This window comes from Callospermophilus lateralis, chromosome 10, assembly GCF_048772815.1.
Source record: "Callospermophilus lateralis isolate mCalLat2 chromosome 10, mCalLat2.hap1, whole genome shotgun sequence".
Taxonomy (NCBI): domain Eukaryota; kingdom Metazoa; phylum Chordata; class Mammalia; order Rodentia; family Sciuridae; genus Callospermophilus; species Callospermophilus lateralis.
This window is the reverse complement of record NC_135314.1, coordinates 11,541,144-11,560,125: the sequence shown is the minus strand read 5'-3', so window position 1 is coordinate 11,560,125 and position 18,982 is coordinate 11,541,144. Positions and strand designations below refer to the sequence as shown.

Below are 18,982 nucleotides of genomic sequence, written 5' to 3'. Positions count from 1 at the left end.
TAGACACCTAGCCTGGAGGTGATTTTATACAATATGTTGAGTGGCCAGCATCTTGACTGTGACTCCTCACATATAGTTGGGTGTGGAATTTTCCACTCATGATGTTACATCATTATGACTCTTGCAGATTTTGGAGCATTTCAGATTTGGGATTTTCAGATTCGAGATACCCAACATCGACTTAAGTAAAATGAACAAAATACTTCAGATTGCTTTTATAGATCGATTTGAAAACCTCCTCAATATATAGTTGAGGGGAATGAGACTGGGAAATGGGAAACCAAGGATTCAAAATGCCCCAACAGTGAGAGGCACAGCAGGATCCAGACCCCAAGGCTCCAGGCTTCCCAGTCCGGTGGGACTTCGCAGATCCACCTCTCAGCCTGTGCTACATTCTAATGAATATAATAATTTAATGCATGAGTAATCTAATACAGAAGTATTAAAAAAATCTATTTCAGCAAATGAAAGTCTGACATAAAATGTACAGTCATTCCCCAGGATCTACAGAGGATTGGATTCTGCACCCACAAGGATATAAAAATGGGTTCAAGTGCTTTGTATAAAATGACATTGTTTGCATATAATCTACACACATCCTCCCGTACATTACATCATTTTTTGATTACTTATAATATTTAATATAAGGTAAATGCTATGCAAAGTTCAGGGAATAGTGGCAAACAAAAAAGATGTTCACTCAGAGGCAATTTCTTAAAATATATTTGATTCATGACTGGTTGACTCTGTTAATGTGGAACCTATGGATAGGGAGGGCCAACTGTAATTTTCTTAATTTACTAAGTTTTGGAAAATGTTCTAATGTAAATAATGTGCTTTGGATGCCTTGTTCCGTAAGGAGATAAAGCTGCTCCTTGATCTTTCCAAAGGAGTTGATGGCCCTGATACAAGCCATGCAGGATTCCTGGGATGTCTCTTGAGTCAGACACATCAGCAAGGTGATCAAAAGTGTGTATGTTCTGGAAGTCTGACACTTTTCAGTTGGTAATTTCAAACCAAGCTGGAAAATACAGCATTAAAGGATTGAATTCAGAAAGCATGGGGGGCGCGGGAGGGTGGGGGGACGGGTTTGGTAATGAACCTGAGTCATGGAAACATAAGAAATGACTGAAAGAGAAACCATAATTAACTTCCTGTGTAAAATCTGAGTCTCTTGGGGGAAACACTGCAGGAGCGTAGGTGTCAACAATTTTAGGAATGAATAACCTAAACTGTTGGCAATCGGTTGGGGGGGGGCTGGCTATTAATTTAATTAAGGAGCTTGGTTACAAGAGTGGATGGATAAGCTCCCGGTTGCGATGAGGCACCTACCTATCGGAAGGGGCTCTTGCAGCCCTCAGTGTGGCTGTGGACAGGCTGGACAGGATGAATATTTATGTGGTGAAATGCGGCCCCTTGTGGTCTGAGTTAGGAAAAAAAAACCTCAGTCTTGGTCTAGGTCTGAGAGTAGCACCAACCTAGGGCACTAGCTGTCAGATGTGGTACTAGAAAAATGACTATGTATTGGGGCAAATTAACAGTGGTGCCAGAGTGGATGAGCCTACGGAAGGACATCTGACTCATGAAAGCGGGGCAGCACTGCCCCTCAGCTCACCCGTGTCACACTTGTAATGTGATGGGACACTTAGAGTCTGAACTCCCAAGTTCCAGTGCAGCAGCCTGGATGAGGCCTGAAGGTCTGCTGTCCACCTCGGACACCTTCCTGGCCACCCACAACCTTCCCATAGAGGAGCAGCTATTTCGGGTTGGCATCTGACTGCACTTAGGGATACTGCATTAATACACGCCATGTTCTTCTTTCCTGGTGTTTTTGGTCACTGAATGTGGTACACTCTAGGACAACTTATCTCCAAGTCTCATTTTGTGATTTGCACTTTGCAAGGGGCCCATGTGTGTATCTATCTGCTGGGCTTCTCGCTCCCTCAGCACACGCAGAGGCCCACTGTAAGCATCTTGTTTCAAATAGAGGAATCCCATTTGCACTTCCAATTCTAAGAATTTATTGTATTTGGTTAGAAAAAAATTTTTAAATAATAGTATTTTTATCTTGGTGTGGGAGTAGAAAGAAGGAATAGGCAGTAGACAGTAGAATGATCACAGGTGGGCAATTACACATGCAAATGAGTTCAATGTGGTAATCATCCTTTGAATTCTTATTTACAAGGTTAACGTTTCATGCTAACCCCACACAACCACTGCACTTAGGTGTGTGGGGTTTTTTTAAATTCTTATATGTCAATTCTGAAATATTAAAACCAATTTAGAACATTTTGATATAAACATTTTTCTCAGCTTAGTTTTTGCAGTTTGTTTCATTTACCATCACGACTGATCTTACAGGGAATAAATGGGATCAAAATTGCTCTCTTCATTTAAAAACTATTATTGTCTCCATCCAGCGTACAAAGTTCCACACTTTGGGGGAAAAGTCCCCACACTGGGGGGGAAAAATAACCCAGTCTTGAAGAAACCATTCCCACAAAAATAGAATACAAAACCAAAGTAATAAGGCAAGAAGAATATCCTGAAATGATACGGGAGCGATGAAGCAGGAGGGGCTCATTCTGGCAAAGGAATGGACAAGGACTTCGGAGAAAGTGGCATCCAAATAGGGCCTTGAAGGAGGACTAAGAACTACACAGAAAAGGGGCAGAGAGGCGACATGGGGTGTGTCTGATTGGCAACAAAAGATCAGAGGGCCAGCAGGATAGGGAAGATGGAGCCACAGAGCCACCTGGGGCCAGATCGAGGGAGCTCCGTATGGAACTCCGTATCGAGAAGTGTATTTTGTGTGCAATGGGGAAATGCAGAATGTGGAGGGCCTAATATAACTACAGGGTGTTCCCTGGATTTGAGGGTCGGGGCTTACAGTCATTAAGTGATGATTTCAGAAGGAGATAATGAAGCCTAAAAGGAAAATGGACAGGGTAGAGGGGAATGAGGAAATTCGGGAGAGAATCAAGCATCCCTGACAATTGACTGGAGGTGGAGGCAAGGCATGGCGAAGTGGATGTCACTCTAGGGTTTCAGGTCGAGGGCAGGATAGTCATTGAGAATTCAGAAAAAGCAGGAAAGGGAGAGGGCTGTGAGAGGAAATGACGGGCTCTGTCCGAGCAAACAGGCTCCGGGTGCACAGAGTGCCTTTGGTGGGCAGGGGTGTCTGCAGATCATCAGAGATTCAGATCCAGGGTCCAGAGACAGAACAGGATCATTGAAATCGGAAGTATTCAAGGGAAACTGGAGAGGCAGTAGCAAGGGCAGAGGCAGAATGCAGGGGAAATCAGGAGGAAGGGGAGAGCCAGCAGAGTCCCAGCAACAATTGCTTTTGCGCTTTCTCCTCTTGTTTACAAGCTACTCCCCAGTTCCGTACTCAGGGAGAACCCTAAAGATGTATATAATGCCATTTATGTAAAATCCCAAGTCATGTGCTTTTGGGAACTTTGCTCTTCCTCCAGAAGAGGTGAAGAACGTGACTAATCCCTCAAGTGGTAAGAAATAGCGCTTCATTTTAGATTACAGTATTAGGTCTTGGTCTTTGGGGTGTTTAAAGGTAAGTCTTTCTCTAAGTATGGAAGGAGCCTGAAAATATAAAGGACAGTGTGGGAAAACAGACCCAGGGGTCCAGGGGAAGCAGATTTTTTTTTTTTTTTAAAGCAGTTGCTGCTTTCTCTGGTGTTAACACCCCTGCCATGGCCAGTTACATACTACCGATGGCCTAACCACCAGCTCACACTACTCCTGAACACTTATCAATGGGCTCTCCAGAGCTGGCTCCTGAGTATCCCTGGAGCTTTCCGCATCCCATCGTACTTGATGATTAAACTCCACTGCCAATAAACCACTAAAAGTGTGGATGTCATACCAGGTGCTATTCTTTAGATCTGAAATGTCACCCAGAGGCCCAAAGGTTTGGTCCCCAGAATGGCCCTACTGGGAGGTGACGGTAACTTAAAAGGTGGGGCCAGTGGGAGTTCAGGCCATTGGGGTCTACCCTTGAAAGGGACTGTGGGACTCTGGTCTTGACCTTGTCTTCTGGCCGTGAGCTGAGAGACTTTGCTCTGCCACATGATCCTACCTCGAAGTGCTGCTCACCTCAGGCCCTTAAGTAACAAGCCACAACCACCTAAGCCAAATTAAACCTTTTCTCTTTCTAAGTTGATTATCTCAGATATTTGTGGTATTAACAGGAAACTGACACCCCACATAAACACATTTGAACAAGTTTTTAAATATGATGTTTCATTATAGGTAGACAAAACTCAGGGTGTAAGGGATTATAGGTTGAGTATTCATTATCCAAAGTGTTTAGGACCTCCAAGTGTTTTAGATTTTAAGTTTTTTTTTTTTAATTTTGGAGCAATTCAAATCTTGGATTTTCATATTAGGGCTGTTCAACCTCTATTTAATGATGTAGAAATATATCAGGAAATATTTTAAGTAAAAGTAATTAATGTCCAGTATGATCCCAAATTCCCATATTAAAATGGCCACACTCAAAAGTGTGAATCAGAATTATCTTTGTCAGACTTGTGGTTTTATTTTTTTCTTTCCACTATTTTCCTATTTTTTTTTTAATTTCCTCAATGTTCACATATTTGTAACTGGAAAAGAAACCAGATAATTGAGTGCATTTTTTTTTCTTTTATATCCACCAATCTTATGGGTAGGCCAATGTATTAGGGTTCTCTCTACAGGAACAAAATCAGCAGGAAGTATAATCATAAAAAGGGGATTTATTAGGTTGTCCTAAGATACCATGCTGGATAACCCACAGTGGCCATCTGCTGGCTAGAGAGCTGGAGGAATCAGTAGCCGCCAAGTCCAAGAGGCTAAAGCCCCAGAACAAGAAGGATCAACAGTGCTACCCTAGTACAAGATGGAAGGCTTCTGGAGAATCACTGGCAGAGTACACTTTGGAAGAGTGAAAAAGCAAGAGTCTGATATCCTCAGATGATCACAGCAGCAATCAAGAAGTTGTTCAAAAAGAATAGAGCTTGCATCTGCTTCCTTGTTCTTCTTTTATTCTATCCAAGCCATCATCCTATAGGATGGTGCTGTCCTTGCTTAGGGAGGTCTCCATTTCAGTTGGAGACCACATGCCAGTCATTCCTAGACACACCCTCACCCACACACCCATAAACTTCTTAATCCTTGGCATCTCTTAATCCAATCAAGTTGACAATTCAAACTGGCCTTTATAGCCAGCTAGAAGTTAAATCAAGTCAAGTCTCCTGAGGACTAAATCTTTATCATTTATTTTTATGATGCCTGTCTTCAAAGTACGATCACATACATCATCTAATTTGATCATCCTCGATGTAAGAAAGGTAGGTAATTATTTTACAGATGAGGAAAAGAGAATCAAATTGATGGGCCCCAAGCCACATGGCTAATAAAGCAGTTACACTAGGACTTTGAATGACAAGACAATATGACTTGGGACATTGACACAATAACTCTGTTATTCTCAGGAATATTAGAACTTCTAAGCAGAAGTTAAGAGAAGTGCTTGTACATATTTTTATGTGACTTCATTTGCATCCAGAAACAAAGAGAGCCCTGGGGAAATCTGGGGTCACCTTTACATTCCTGAGAGGCCTACCATGGTTCCATGCTCAGCGAGTATGCAAATTCCATGGCACCAGGATTTTTGACCTCAAATACCACGATTCAGCTCCTAAAAATCAATCTTAGAGCACTTTGTTTTAATCTTTATTTTCTTCTTGGTCATAAAAATAATATATGCTTACTATTAATAAACGTCTTACACTACAGAAAACCAAAAAAAACCCAAAAATTCTCCCAGAATCCTACCCCTAGAGATACTTATTACTCTCTGATAAATTTTATTAGCATACAGTAAGTAGTAAATAAGTAGCATAAAGTGGAACCCTTATATACATTTGTGCTACACTCTGTTCTTGTCTAAGTTTCCACATGGTTCTGACAAATAACTGAATAGACAGGTTTTCCAGAGAGCTTTAAGCATTAGTTTTTAAAGAAGATTCAATCAGGCAAGTTGCAGAAAAAACTCTTTAAGGGCCGGGGCTGTGGCTCAGTGGTAGAGCACTTGCCTAGCATGCATGAGGCACTGGATTCGATTCCCCTGCACCACAAAAAAATAATAATAATAAAATAAAATAAAGGTACTGTGTCCATCTACAACTAAATATATATAGAGAGAGAGAGAAAAAAAAAAGTCTTAAGATTTTTACCATTCACTATTTAATACTGTCCAAAGTATTTTTTTAAACATTTATTTTTTAGAAGTAGTTGGACATAATATCTTTATTCTATCTATTTATTTTTATGTGGTGCTGAGGATTGAACCCTGGGCCTCGCACGTGTTAAATGAGAACTCTACCGCTGAGCCACAATCCCAGCCCAATGTTCAAAGTATTAAAAGCAAAATTGTTCTTTAAAAAATAGAAAATCAATAATAATGAGTCTGACAGAGAGAAGAAAATAATTCTAAAAACTCAGCCCAGTTTCTTATAAAATACAAATTCCTAAATTTCAATTCCAGGAAGTATCACAAAATAGCTTAAAAATTCTAATGTGGGAAATAATCACCTCTTTGCCATAAAATACAGCTGCATAAATGATTCTACAATTCTTCTCATTTAAGACATAATGGATGGGAAAGAACAAGAGACACGCAACATGGAACAGAGTTCAGCTTTTGCAGCTCATAAAGGACAATTTTGATTCAACCTCCCACAGCTTCGTTTGCAATGCTTTCAAGACATCTTCCATCTAAAGAGTTGAAAAAACAAACATAAGCATGAATATGGCTAAAATTATACATGGTTAAATGCAATTAAAATATACACTGTTAATGCAATTTTCAAGTTATTCATTATACAAAATAGATATTCAGTATTTAACAAAAACTATTTAGGGCCTTAACTTTATTTAAATAAAATATAATTCAACTATTCACTCGCCACCATCTTGCCTGTTTGACCACAAGAAGACATTAACATTCAATATAAGTGTGTTTATACCAAGGAAACTGACTCCAATAAAATAGTGATTTGATTCAAAGCTATATTTCTAGTTTAATCATTTTAGAATACATACTGACTTGATTTTGGCATAAAATGTCCTCACTAGTTTGTTGATAAAGTCTCAGCTTAATTTACAGATCAGTTCCTCCCAAAATTCAACTCTACTGACAACTGAAATACGCACTCTCTTGCCATAAAGGGCTAAGATCAAAACAGATGGCATTCTGAGTCTCACTACGTAGAGAACTTTTTCACTGACAGGAAATTGTTTGTACAGACATAAAACATTCAGAATAAAATTACCTGTTTTAGAGACTTTTCTATTTCAACTCGGCTTTCAAGATTAAAAAGCTCTTTATCTTCTGGCATAATTTGTTTTTCAGAGGACCCTAAAGTATAACTGAAGTGTAACACAGTACAAAGTTAAAACATGTAAAAGAAACAAATGCTAAATTTATGACAGTTAATACTAAAACTCTAAGTACATTATATACCAAGTAAACAAACACAACAGCTATTTTTGGTAAAAGCTTATCTAGGAAGCTGTACTACACAAAATCATGTCTTTCTGCACAGCAGCTTTGTCCAGATACTTCTACATATTCACTGTCCACAAACATTTCATTACTGGAATAAACCTGCTCTTTATTGAGTGGCAAAATGTTAGAGTTCAAAACTCTAAAGACCAGTTTAAAGACCGTGAAGAAGATGGTGGTCCTGAAGAAGCCACTGCTTTCTGGTTTTACGTAAATTTTGGAAATGTATTTTCAAAGTTGACTTTTAATAAATAATAATTTGTAGGGTCAACTCACGCTTTCCAAAATTTGGGCAATTTCAACAGTTATGCTCCAAGTCACGTGTGGCTCAACTCTCCAAGGTCGTGAGATGCTATGGCTTGGAAAAATATTTATAGCAGAAAAAATGACCTGGTAACAGGTGGAAAACAGGCCCAAGTGTTGGCAACCAAATAAACCTAGACATGGAAGGAAATTTTTCTTTTGCATTTCTTTAGTAGAAGTCTTTTATTACATGTAACAATTTTGATGTTACTTCTTTTGCCAAATAAGAAGTCTGCCCTTGGAAACCCTATAAATTATATTCCTGAAAAAACAGCACTGTGGGCAAAACTGCAGAAGACAATTAACATGCTGTTTATAAAATCAAAAAAAAGGAGATGAGGTAGAAAAACTAAATGGCATTTAAGTAACTTCTAAAACCATAAATAAACATTACAGAAGGTATCTACTTCTCAAATAAAAACAGAATCCTTGGCATTCAAATCCTCTCCCAAAAGTAACTTGGATTCTAAATGCAACTGCTCAGGAAAAACAGCTTCAATATTATGATCTTCTGGGGTAAAACCTCCTACACATTTTCTTTTACACAGATAATATCACTTTTGAAAGTTTTGTACCAACTCTGCTGGATTCAAATTTCACGTCTTTTATACCTGTACTTTCACAGATGTGGTAAAATTCTCATGGATATTAAGGTAGCATTTGTCTGGGCCCACGTCTTCTATTCACATATTAAAACCAAAACAGACATCTCGCCAGACACTCCTACAGGCTTGGTAGCAAGGAACAGAACTTGTTATATTATCCTTTTGTCTAAGGCCTGTGAAAAGTTTGTGGATTATAAAATTTTGATCTAAAACTGTCTAGCTTCAAAAAGGGGGGGGGGAGTTCAAAACTGCAGTGATTTAACAAGGAGTAAATGAATTAGAAATTCATAAAAAGAATACTGTTCTAAATTTTTTAAAGAGAAAAATCTAAGAAATTCAACACAGGGAATGAAATGCCTCAAATAATGAAAGTAGAGGCACTTTCCTTTCTTATTTTGTTTCTCTTTCCTAATAGAATACAAGTTTTCTTAGGCATGCTTAAAAATCTCGAGGGCAACATCTTTACCGGGATGAGTGAAAATGCCCTGGGGTCAAAGATTTACTTAATTTTATGCTTCCCACTTAAAAAGGCCAATAAATTGGAAGACCATTTAGATACCTGAAAGTCCCTGATTCTGTCACTAGACCAGAACTGAATGCTTCCTAACAATTACTCTAAAGAAATCTTAAGTCTTATTACATGAACAATGTTACTTTTCCTTGTTCAAGACATTTCCTTGTGTATCTCAAAGAGAAGTAGACCATTCTTTACTATTGGAAACAGTTAAGTCTTTGTGCCTCTACCTTTCCAGAACACCAGAGACTTCTTTCCTAACTAATTTTGAAATTCCTATTTTTTCACGAAAGTCTAGGAAGCTAAAAACTGAGGGAGGGAAGGAATGGAAAACATACACTGATCCTCACAACTGCTTAAAAAAAATCTTACAAAGCTACATTCAATTTTTTAAAGTAATAATTTAATAATTAATAATAATTTAATGCTTGACTTTTCCAGTGCCAAAGCAGTCAGATCAAAGCAAAACAAAAATTAGTGATTTGACTGTCAGAAATTATTACTTGAAAATAAATTTTAACAAACAATGTTGATTTAGTTCTGATGTTTTCATATCATCTTCTCCGTAAACTTAACTGAGAAATCAGATGGAAACTTACCTTTCAATGGCTTCAACACTGAGGCAAAACAAGTCCCTCTTGTAATCTAGATTCTTGGGAGTGCACCTGAATACATAGCCAAGATGGAGGGAGCAACCCGCACAGTACAGGGTCTCAAGAATGCTGTCATAAAGAAATGCCACCACTTTAGCAAAACAGCAACTCACTATGACAAAAACCCCACTGTTAAATCCATAAATGCTAAGTACTTAAGCTCTAAACTGTGCCATTCTGATCATATTGATTCATATATGTGGAAGGAAAAAATGATGGTAAGATGCTTATAAGACATATTACACTGTATTCATCTCTAGGCACACTGCCTTGCACACCTAATGACACCGAAATACAAATGACAAGAAGAGAGGATACTGATACTTTCTAGAATGTAAACTCTTCTGTCCAGTATTTAGAAAATTAGATTGACTTTGGAAATATGACTAAAAGAGTCTAAATGTCCTTTTATTGTCACTGTCTAACCAATAAGCCCACCAAGGGTCACTAGCGCTCTAGGCAAAGGTACTAGGCAATTTTTTCCTTTAATAAACCAGAAAATATACAGTTGTTGAGACTTTCAGGCCACCTGTATCTGTGGTAACTATCAACTTTGCCACTGGACCATGGAAGCAGCCAGAGACAAGACGTAACTGAATAATCTGGGTTCCAACTAAAGTGTACTCGCAAAAAAGGGCCCAGTCCATGGGCCATAAGCTTGTCTAGCTTGCTCTAGTAGAAGGTGTTTGCTTACTTAAAAAGACTGCCTAAAGTTAATGATGAATCATAGAAGACTGATAAGTTGCAAATAATTTAAGTCTGGCAGAGATGCAAATGACTTCTGCTAGTAGAAAAGATAACTCCAAAGGTTGCTGCTGTGTTGCAGGACATTAACTAGATCTGAACTCTATGGCAGTACCCTCCCTCTCATCCAGCTCTCATGTTCTGGTTCCCTCGTTAACTGGTTAAATAAATATTTGACATGTGTTCAATATAAGTTTGTTAGAATTAACTTTCTTAAAATATTACACTTTGACACAGTACTTTTCTGTCAACCACAGATATCCTACATGAGTGGTTCACAAGTATTTTGCTTAATGATCCACCATTACTTCTCCACATAACTGTTCCTTCATATGGACACTTCCCAACTCAGTTTCCACACATGTGAACGTACCCCGCTGCTACCATACCAATTTCTGTCTTCTTTAAATGTGGCTTAAAATCCATTGTCTCACCAAAGCCTGTCACACTGGTCACTCCAAATTTATGATTCTATAAACAACTATACTAAAACTATAGTCCCAACACATAGATCTATTGATCACAGTCATGAAATATATATCCTAAAAGATTATTACTTCATAAACATTTTAACTCTTGCTCAGTATGTGAGCCAGTCATCATCCCTAAATACCTGTTCCTTCTATCAGCAAAAGGAGCTTCTAAGAACCAGACACCATATTATAGAGTGCATGAGTATTTACCTACAGATACCGGGAGATGTTTCTAATTATTGCAGCAACATATGGGAAAAAGATCAAAATGGATCACCACCTGATAAATTATGAGTTCTCACTGGTGATATAATTAGCTAAATAACATACCACTGATTCCATATTAAGCACCTAAGGGATTTTTTAAAGAAGGTTTTATGTAAGAAATATAAAAGCATCTACCTACAGTAAAATGGCAAATCTCATGCTACATACCAACCTTATAATAATTAAGAGGCCACCACTTAAAATTATCAACCTTGTGAACTAACACCTAATGTAAGTGTCATCAGCCAAGAAAGAACACTCAGAGAAATCTTGGGGTTGACCTCAAAACACAACGATCATTGGTTAAGACTGTTTTAACTTGAATTATCAAAAACAGTTTAGGCACCACCAGAGTACAAACAAACCCCTTCACATTTCAGTATGGTGTAAATATGGTTTGTTCAAATTCATGCTGAAATTTAATCCCCTTTCTGAGGTATTAAGAGGATGCAAACCAAGACTTCCTATGGTGTTCAAAGCTGGGACCTTTGAGAGCTGATTAGGATTAGATTAGATCACTAGGAGTTAGTCCCCATGATTGAATCCCGGTGGCTGTATCATAAGGGGGGCAAAGAGATCTACACATGCAAGCTGCCTGTCTCCTGCCAGTCTCCTGCCATGTGGTGCTCTGTACCACCTGGCAACTCAGCTAATAAGAAAGCCATCACCAAATATGGCCCCTAGATCTTGAATCTCCAGAACTACAAGCCAAAATAAACCTCTTTTGTTTATAAAGTACCTGCCTCCCGTATTTTCACTATAGTAACAAAAACAAGCTAAACCACACCTGTAGAATAATCCCGGGGGACAATGAAGGCTGAGAGCCACTATCACTACAGTGTCATCCTGCAGACACAGCTGATAAGTTTTTGTCAGAATTCACCCTTATCGTTGAACAACAATGTTGAAAAAGCAGTGCAGAAATCATGAGGTAATTTTAGACGAGGAATGAGTTAAGTTGAAAGATCTTTAACAAAGGGCAGAGTCAGAATGGACAGAGGAAACAGTATTGCCTCCTTCTAAAGTCCACAGTGCTTTTCTACCATCAGCACATTGGTTCAGACAGGTAGGGTGGCTCTATCAAAAAATGCACACGCATGCCAAAGCAACATGGTTTTTCCAAAAGTGGAGGTACATGGCCTCAGTGAAACTCAAGACAATTTAAGGCAGTGTGAACAATGGGTTTAGTAAACAACATTAAATAACTCTGGATCACAGAGTGAGAAAAATCAATTCCTTTTCAATTATCTACCAATCCTCATTATCAAAGAGAAGAAAGTCTGTTTGACTAGATTGTTTTTAACACGTGTCTCATACTTGCCAATCTTTTTAACAGTAAGAGAACAGACCTCAGGAACTGGTCAGCAATGATATTTTGGCCAGACCTAAAAATATTCATTTCATTGTCATTACCTTGAGATTTACTTTAAAGTTATGATCAATGATGAATTTATGGAAGTAATATAAAGATACCTTTAAAAAATAAATTTAAACTCCAGTTTTGAGTTAATGTAATGAAAACACACTAAGAATACAAGAGTGCAGCTGGTACACAGACATGGCAGAAAATGGAGAAGATGACATCAAATGACCAGACTTGGGAAGCAGAGACGACAGAACACTTCAGATAGACCCAAGCATCGTCCAAGCCCTTTCAGTCAATCAGCCCCAGCCTTAGTGAAGTTCCAACCTTCCTACCTTGTCCTCTTCATCCACAAAGTGAAAAATGATCTGAGTTTTCAAACTCTTAATCACCTGCTTGCCAATAGCACTATTTCTATCACATCTACCTATTACCTATATCATTATCAATTTAACTTTCCTTTGAGTAAGTTTTTAAAATTTAAAATACATTCCTTGTATAGGATACCCTAGTGTTACTAAAAATGAAATCAGTATTTTTAGTAATTAAAATATAATTATCAAAACAAATTTTAAAAATTAAATATATATATATGATTATCAATGTATGCTTCTTTGTGTACTACCACTTAAAATTATTTCATATACCTCAATAAGATACATTTCTCATTTTGGGCAACAGTTATATGAGACAGAGCTTCCCATTTAGTCACTTGAAGCTGATGGGTGGCAGATATGGCAAGATATCTGTCCCCTCAACCATTGCAATAGCCACACAGAGCCTGGGATTGCTGCAGCCCCAAGGGTTGGTTACTTATGGCCATGGGCAGCCTTATCTGTTTACCCCAATAAGCTGTGTATGTATGTATGTATGTGTACACACATAGGTTTTCTCTTTTTTTTTTTTTTTTTTGTGTGTGTGTGTGGTGCTAGGGATCGAACCCAGGGCCCTGTGAATGCAAGGCAAGCACTCTACCAACTAAGCTATATCCCCAGTCACACGTAGATTTTCTATATGTTCCATGACATATAGGTAGCACCTGTCTTGACTTTGAGATTTTATGATAGAGACATTTTTATTCTATATTTTGTTTCAATTCTCTTCAGCATCAAGCCAAAAGACCCATAAAGACAGTGTCAGAATATGCCCTCAGACGTTCAAAAACATCCATTTCACAATCTAAAGGGGACCAACCACCATCACTGAAGAAATGATATCTTTGAATGACCAATATTATTCTGATTCAATTACCATGAAAACAGTTTTAGCCTAAGTAATCACTTGGGATAATGGGATGATGGAAGAGTTTCATCTGAAAATAAGCATTTTCTCTAAAGTAATATCCACAAACATACAACCTTACTCACCAACCATTTTCATCTTTACGTTTGGAAAGCTTCTGCTCTTTATCCACAGAAACATTACAGGAAACACCTGGGAAGAGAGAAATTAAAAATGCTTTATTAATGTATTTTGGGATTTTACAGAGGACTTCCAGAACAAAATAAGAGACCAAAGTCACACACACAGGGATGGTTCAAAACTCAATGTACAGGGGTCTTCAGGAAAAGATGGTTAAAGAGGAGTTATTTTATTCCCTTCCTTTGGAAATCATTGACATTAACAAAATAAATAAAGTCAAAGGGAAGGATTTCAATCAGTAGTGGAACTTGGAACAATGAGAATCTAAAATCACAGACTACAAAGAACATCTGCCAGACAGAGTAAAATTGGGAGCAAAACCACAGAAGTTGCTAAAAGCCAACAGATACACCTCCAGACTGCAAATGCAGAGCTCATTTTTCTAAAAATAACTGAAAGGGTCCTTAGTATCCCAGCTAAGTATCTTTTACTTCAACCATGACTTGGACGAGGCTCACAGCTAGACCACAGGAGCGGCAGAAGACGTTCCCAGAGAATTGGAGAAAAGACATCAGATGTAAGAAGGACAAAAGAGATTCTTAATTCCATCTGCTTCTACAGTCTACCATAAGTCAGTACATCCCACTTCCACTTCCACCTGCCCAACTGCTCAACGCAGAAGCTGGGGAGTCATCCTTAGATGATGCAGTTCTGGGGAGTACACCCAGCCCTGGTCCTTGGTTCTCCACCTCCTCATCCTGCTCCCCAGTATCCCTGCACTGCTGTCATGTCAGCCCTACTTCACAAACCTTGCTCCAGCCCCCAAACCACCAGGACCGCCTATTGCACCAGCAGTACAGACCTGCAGTAGTGCTGACTGACCTACCCCATTTCCACTCCTTTTCCTCCTTCAATGCTTTCTTTTTGGAAGATGGGGGAAGACAACTTATGATGATTAACCAAACTCAGGGAGGGAAGACCTATGAGAAGTTTTCTTATAATAATAAAGCATTAGAGTTATCCAAGTGTTCTCACAGGGTTAGGGAGGTGGGTGTAAATCAACTTATCTAAAGCTAATAAACCAAGATATTTGTATATAGTTTTTAAAATTTAAAAACTACTGACATAAAAAACTAAATTATGAAAACAATAGCACTTTATATGTAAAATTAATATGGCAAAAAATAGAAAAGCTATAAAAATAAAACAAACAAAATGAAAGACTTAACATATTATTTCTTAAAAGGCATATATAAGATAAATCCATATGCCAAAAGTAAGGGCTCCTACTCTATCAAGATTCAACCTGAATATATGCCGTTCTAATCATATAGTACTGGAAACAACCTAAACCTCTATCAATAGCCAGATTGGGCAGATCGACAACACTCTCATTAGAGAAATCACTGAAATGGCACTTGGGTCTTACTCAAAACATATAGCACACATTAACTCACTCACTTCTCACCAATACCCATGTGAAATTTACCCCAGTTGTATAGAAGAGGAAAGGAAACTGAGGCACAGAGAGGTTAACTAGCCTGCCCAAGGACCCACAGCTAATCAATGGCAGACCAGAACTCAAGCACAATCTAGAGCTTTCATCACCAAGCCATACAGCCCCTCAACAAGGATACACTAAGCAGCTGCTAAAACGAAACATATCATGTTCAAATAACATGGAAAAATATTCAGAATATATGTATGTGGCAAAAAAGAGAACTGTGCCCATTTAGTCTTAATGATATGAATGTAATCTCAAGTCTTTTTGAAACTTTAACATGTTTCAGTGCCTGTGTATGGAGCGTATCTGGAAGTTTAAGAGAGAAATTAACAGCCTGCAGATTCCCGTGGGGAGCCATCAGTACTGGTCAGGCTACACCTCAAATGCTTGGTCACTTGTTTCTGAATAATGCTCAAGGCTGCTCATCCAACCGCTGCTCTTCTGGGCTGGGGACCCCATAAAAAGACCCATCACTCACGAACCCAACTGCTGGGGTTGAAGTGGCACCCCCTTTCTCCACAGAAAAGCCCGCTTCACCAAGGCTGATTTGGGGACTGTCAGCAAGAGTCCAATGTAGATAAACTTCCTAGTTTCCTGTCACCCTGTTTACTTGGCCACTGGCCAGAAAGATACCAGCACTTCAGGTGATGGACACCCCCTTACTAGTTTTCACAAACGTATCCAGTATAGTAGTTTGTAGAAATGTGCAAACAAGGCTTCTGGCCTTGAGCTGGGCCTCACAGAGATGTCTACATTTGTAAGATAAGTTACAATTGGGCTCCATGGTAACAGCTGGGATAGGGGAGGAAAGAGAGGGGAGAAGAAGCTCTCCCCTTCTCAGCTGTTGTCCTTGAAGAGTTAACTTGCCCAGAACAGTGAAAGAAAGAGCTGCTTTTATGTGAACTTCTGCAGACTGGGAACTTCTGAGCCCCTTCCCTTACACGCAGGGTATAAAATTCTGAAACTCCCTGAACTCGGGGTTCAGGGGATTGATTGACTACAGCAAAAGCTGTGCCCTCTAAACCTGGCTGCAGCCAAATAAAACTGTCTCCTGCTGTCTTGGGTGCCTTGCCTCCTTTGTCCCTACAACATGGTGAGCCTCCTCCTCCCCTTTTCCTGAGAAAGCTCACGCGGGCCTCTCCGCTTTCCAAGCCTCCCTGCAGGGAACCCCCCTCCCTCAGGACGCCCAGGTGTGGCACACCTGGGAACCAGGCCCAGCCCCCCAGCGCGCCCCGCCCGCACTGACAGCGCAGCAGGATGCAGTTGGTGTCCTCCTGGCTGGTGACCCAGCTCAGCGAGTCGCCCAGCGGACGCCGGCAGCCAGAGCACAGGAACACCAGCGGGGGCTCCGCCGGGGCCGCCTCCTCCGGAAACTTCTCGGTGCTGGCCTCGGACGCGTCGGTGCTCACGGAGCTCCACATGCTCGCCCACTTCTGCAGCAGCTGGTGGCGGCCCGAGTCCTCCGAGAGCCTCCTGCCCAACAGCGACGAGTCGTTCCTCTTATCCTTGAGGTCACCCGCGCAGCAAGTGGAGGTACACCCTCTGTGACGACCCAATGACCAAGAGCCCGCCATAATCTACAAATAGCCCGCGCCCCAGAGCTCCAAGGGAAAAACGCGTCTGCGCCTGCGCGGGGCGGGGCAGGAAGGCGTCGCCGGGAGGGGCCGTGGCCCAGGGGCGGGGCCTAAGGAAGGCGGCGCGAAGCCTCTAATGCGCATGCTCGCTGGCCGGCTGGGCCAGGCCGGCTAGTCCCTAAGCTTTGCGTCAGATCGTCGCTTCTAAAGAAATTAAAGCTGCTAAAATTGGCTGGATTATGAGCTTAAGAAGGGTCACTCACCCTTTACGTGGAAAGGACAGCATCACTGAGAAAGCCACGAGGCCCCCGCGGCAGCTTCAGTGTTTAGTAGCAGCGGATTCGCAGCCGCCCGGGCGGAGGATTTAGGAGCTTGTAGGTGCTTTCTATGGCCCAGCCCCTCGGCGAGATGCCTTGGTCCCCCTAAACTTTAGCGTGCCTGAAAAGCCACCAAGGAAATTGTTCAACAAGATTCCGAGTCCCACTCTCACAGACTCAGGGTCGGAGGCCGAGAATTCGCGTCCCCAGCAGCTCCGAGGGGCGGTCAGCATGAGCGTCCCACGACGGCACTGCCCTGTCTGCTCCTGAGGCCCCACTTGCTTCGAGGTGGGCAGGAGCCGCCTCATCACAAGCTCCTTTTGTGCATTGTTATTTCTGGAACAAGACCTTAGAAGAGCCCTGGGTCCCTCGGACTAGGGCAGCTTGCAAAAAGTTGGAGAAGCCGGCTGGGGCGGGGGAGGGGCCGGAGCGAACCGGGTGGAAAGCGAGGAAGTGCTCCACTGTGCGGATGGGGAAGCTGCGCGCCCTTGCAGGAGGCACAGACTTCCTCAGCTGCCCCAGAAAGCCAGCCTCTGACTTCAGAAGGCCCAGGTCTGGAGGGAAAGCTGGTGGGGAACTGAGGGACCACACCAAAGAGAGCGCATTTGGGAGGAAAGCTACCCCCAAGGACTCGCATCTGCTCCCACTGGGCTTTGGGTGTTCCTCTCAAGTCATTGCTCACTTTGCTCCATTAGATAAAACTTACTTCCAATTTTAAGGGCCATTAGCAATAGCAAAAAGCAAAAGCTTTGGAGTTGGAAGTCCTGGGTTGCCCTACCCTTGCCTCCATGAGGTTGGGAGTAACCGTGTAGGAAACAGGTGGAAAGGCTATCGGCCTTCTCCGGCCTTCTCCGAGTCTGATTCTTAATGGGTTAATGGGTCAGTACTGCACAGGGTTGTTAATGCGGATCGAGTGATAGAATATGTGCATAAGGTAGCCCTGTCACACCGTGCCATTGTTAAGTAGCCTCCAACCGAAAGAAAATGCTTCAAATAATTTAGACCTTTTTTTTTTCCCCACCGTGGAATTATCTTCCCTCCTGCTTATTTTTATAGAGAAAGACCTGGCCTTCCTAGACTGCGCTCTTCACGCACAATGTCACTGGTACAATATTGGCACATCCACATGAATTTTTTAAGTAAATGCATAGCAACTTGAGAATTCAAGAGATGAACTCTTTGGTTTCGTATTGTCAACAATTTCCCATATGGCATATCCCAGTAAAGCAACCCCTCTCCTGTATCCTCAGGGGATACTTTAAGACCTCAGTGGATGCTTGAAACCACAGATAGTAGCAACCCCGTGTTTTTTCCTGCACATACATACCCATGAGGAAGTGGAATTCATAGATTAGTCACCTGTAAGAAAATAACAATAACCAAAAATAGGACAATTTACTACAATATATAAGTATGTAAAAATACACTGTAATAAATGTTTTTTAAAACTCACAAATTGTTTGGTACTAGAATTTTCCATTTAATTTTGGACCAGGGATATTATGATTTCGATATAAGGTGTGTCACCCAAAAAACTCCTGTGTTGATGTAGGAATATTCGAAGGTGAAATGATTCGATTAAGAGGATATAACCTAATCGTTTTGTTCAAGTTTAAATGGACTGACTGGGTAGCAACCATGGGGGCGGGCTAGCAGAGGTGGGCCTCAAGGGTTCATTACCTGGAAGAGTTCATCTTTCCTGTGGCCCTTTCATCTCGCTCCCTCCTTCTCTCTGC

At 40.8% G+C, this 18,982-nt stretch overlaps 1 protein-coding gene across 3 annotated transcripts; it reads right to left on the bottom strand.

The window, feature by feature from the left end:
* Window positions 1-3,812: 3,812 nt before the first annotated feature.
* On the bottom strand, window positions 3,813-18,607 carry Mis18a (MIS18 kinetochore protein A). 3 transcript variants are annotated; one of them, XM_076868537.2, is made up of 7 exons: window positions 18,574-18,607; window positions 17,193-17,367; window positions 16,602-16,828; window positions 13,857-13,923; window positions 9,589-9,711; window positions 7,335-7,431; window positions 3,813-6,777 (listed from the first exon to the last, which is right to left on the bottom strand). In XM_076868537.2, exons 2-7 carry the CDS (start codon window positions 17,213-17,215, stop codon window positions 6,697-6,699), a joined length of 618 nt encoding a protein of 205 aa, XP_076724652.1. In that variant the 5' UTR covers window positions 17,216-17,367; window positions 18,574-18,607; the 3' UTR covers window positions 3,813-6,696. The 3 variants fall into 3 exon arrangements, with proteins under 3 accessions (XP_076724652.1, XP_076724651.1, XP_076724650.1); XM_076868536.2 differs by lacking the exon at window positions 18,574-18,607 and having other exon boundaries at window positions 17,193-18,344; XM_076868535.2 differs by lacking the exons at window positions 17,193-17,367; window positions 18,574-18,607 and having other exon boundaries at window positions 16,602-16,976.
* Window positions 18,608-18,982: the final 375 nt, after the last annotated feature.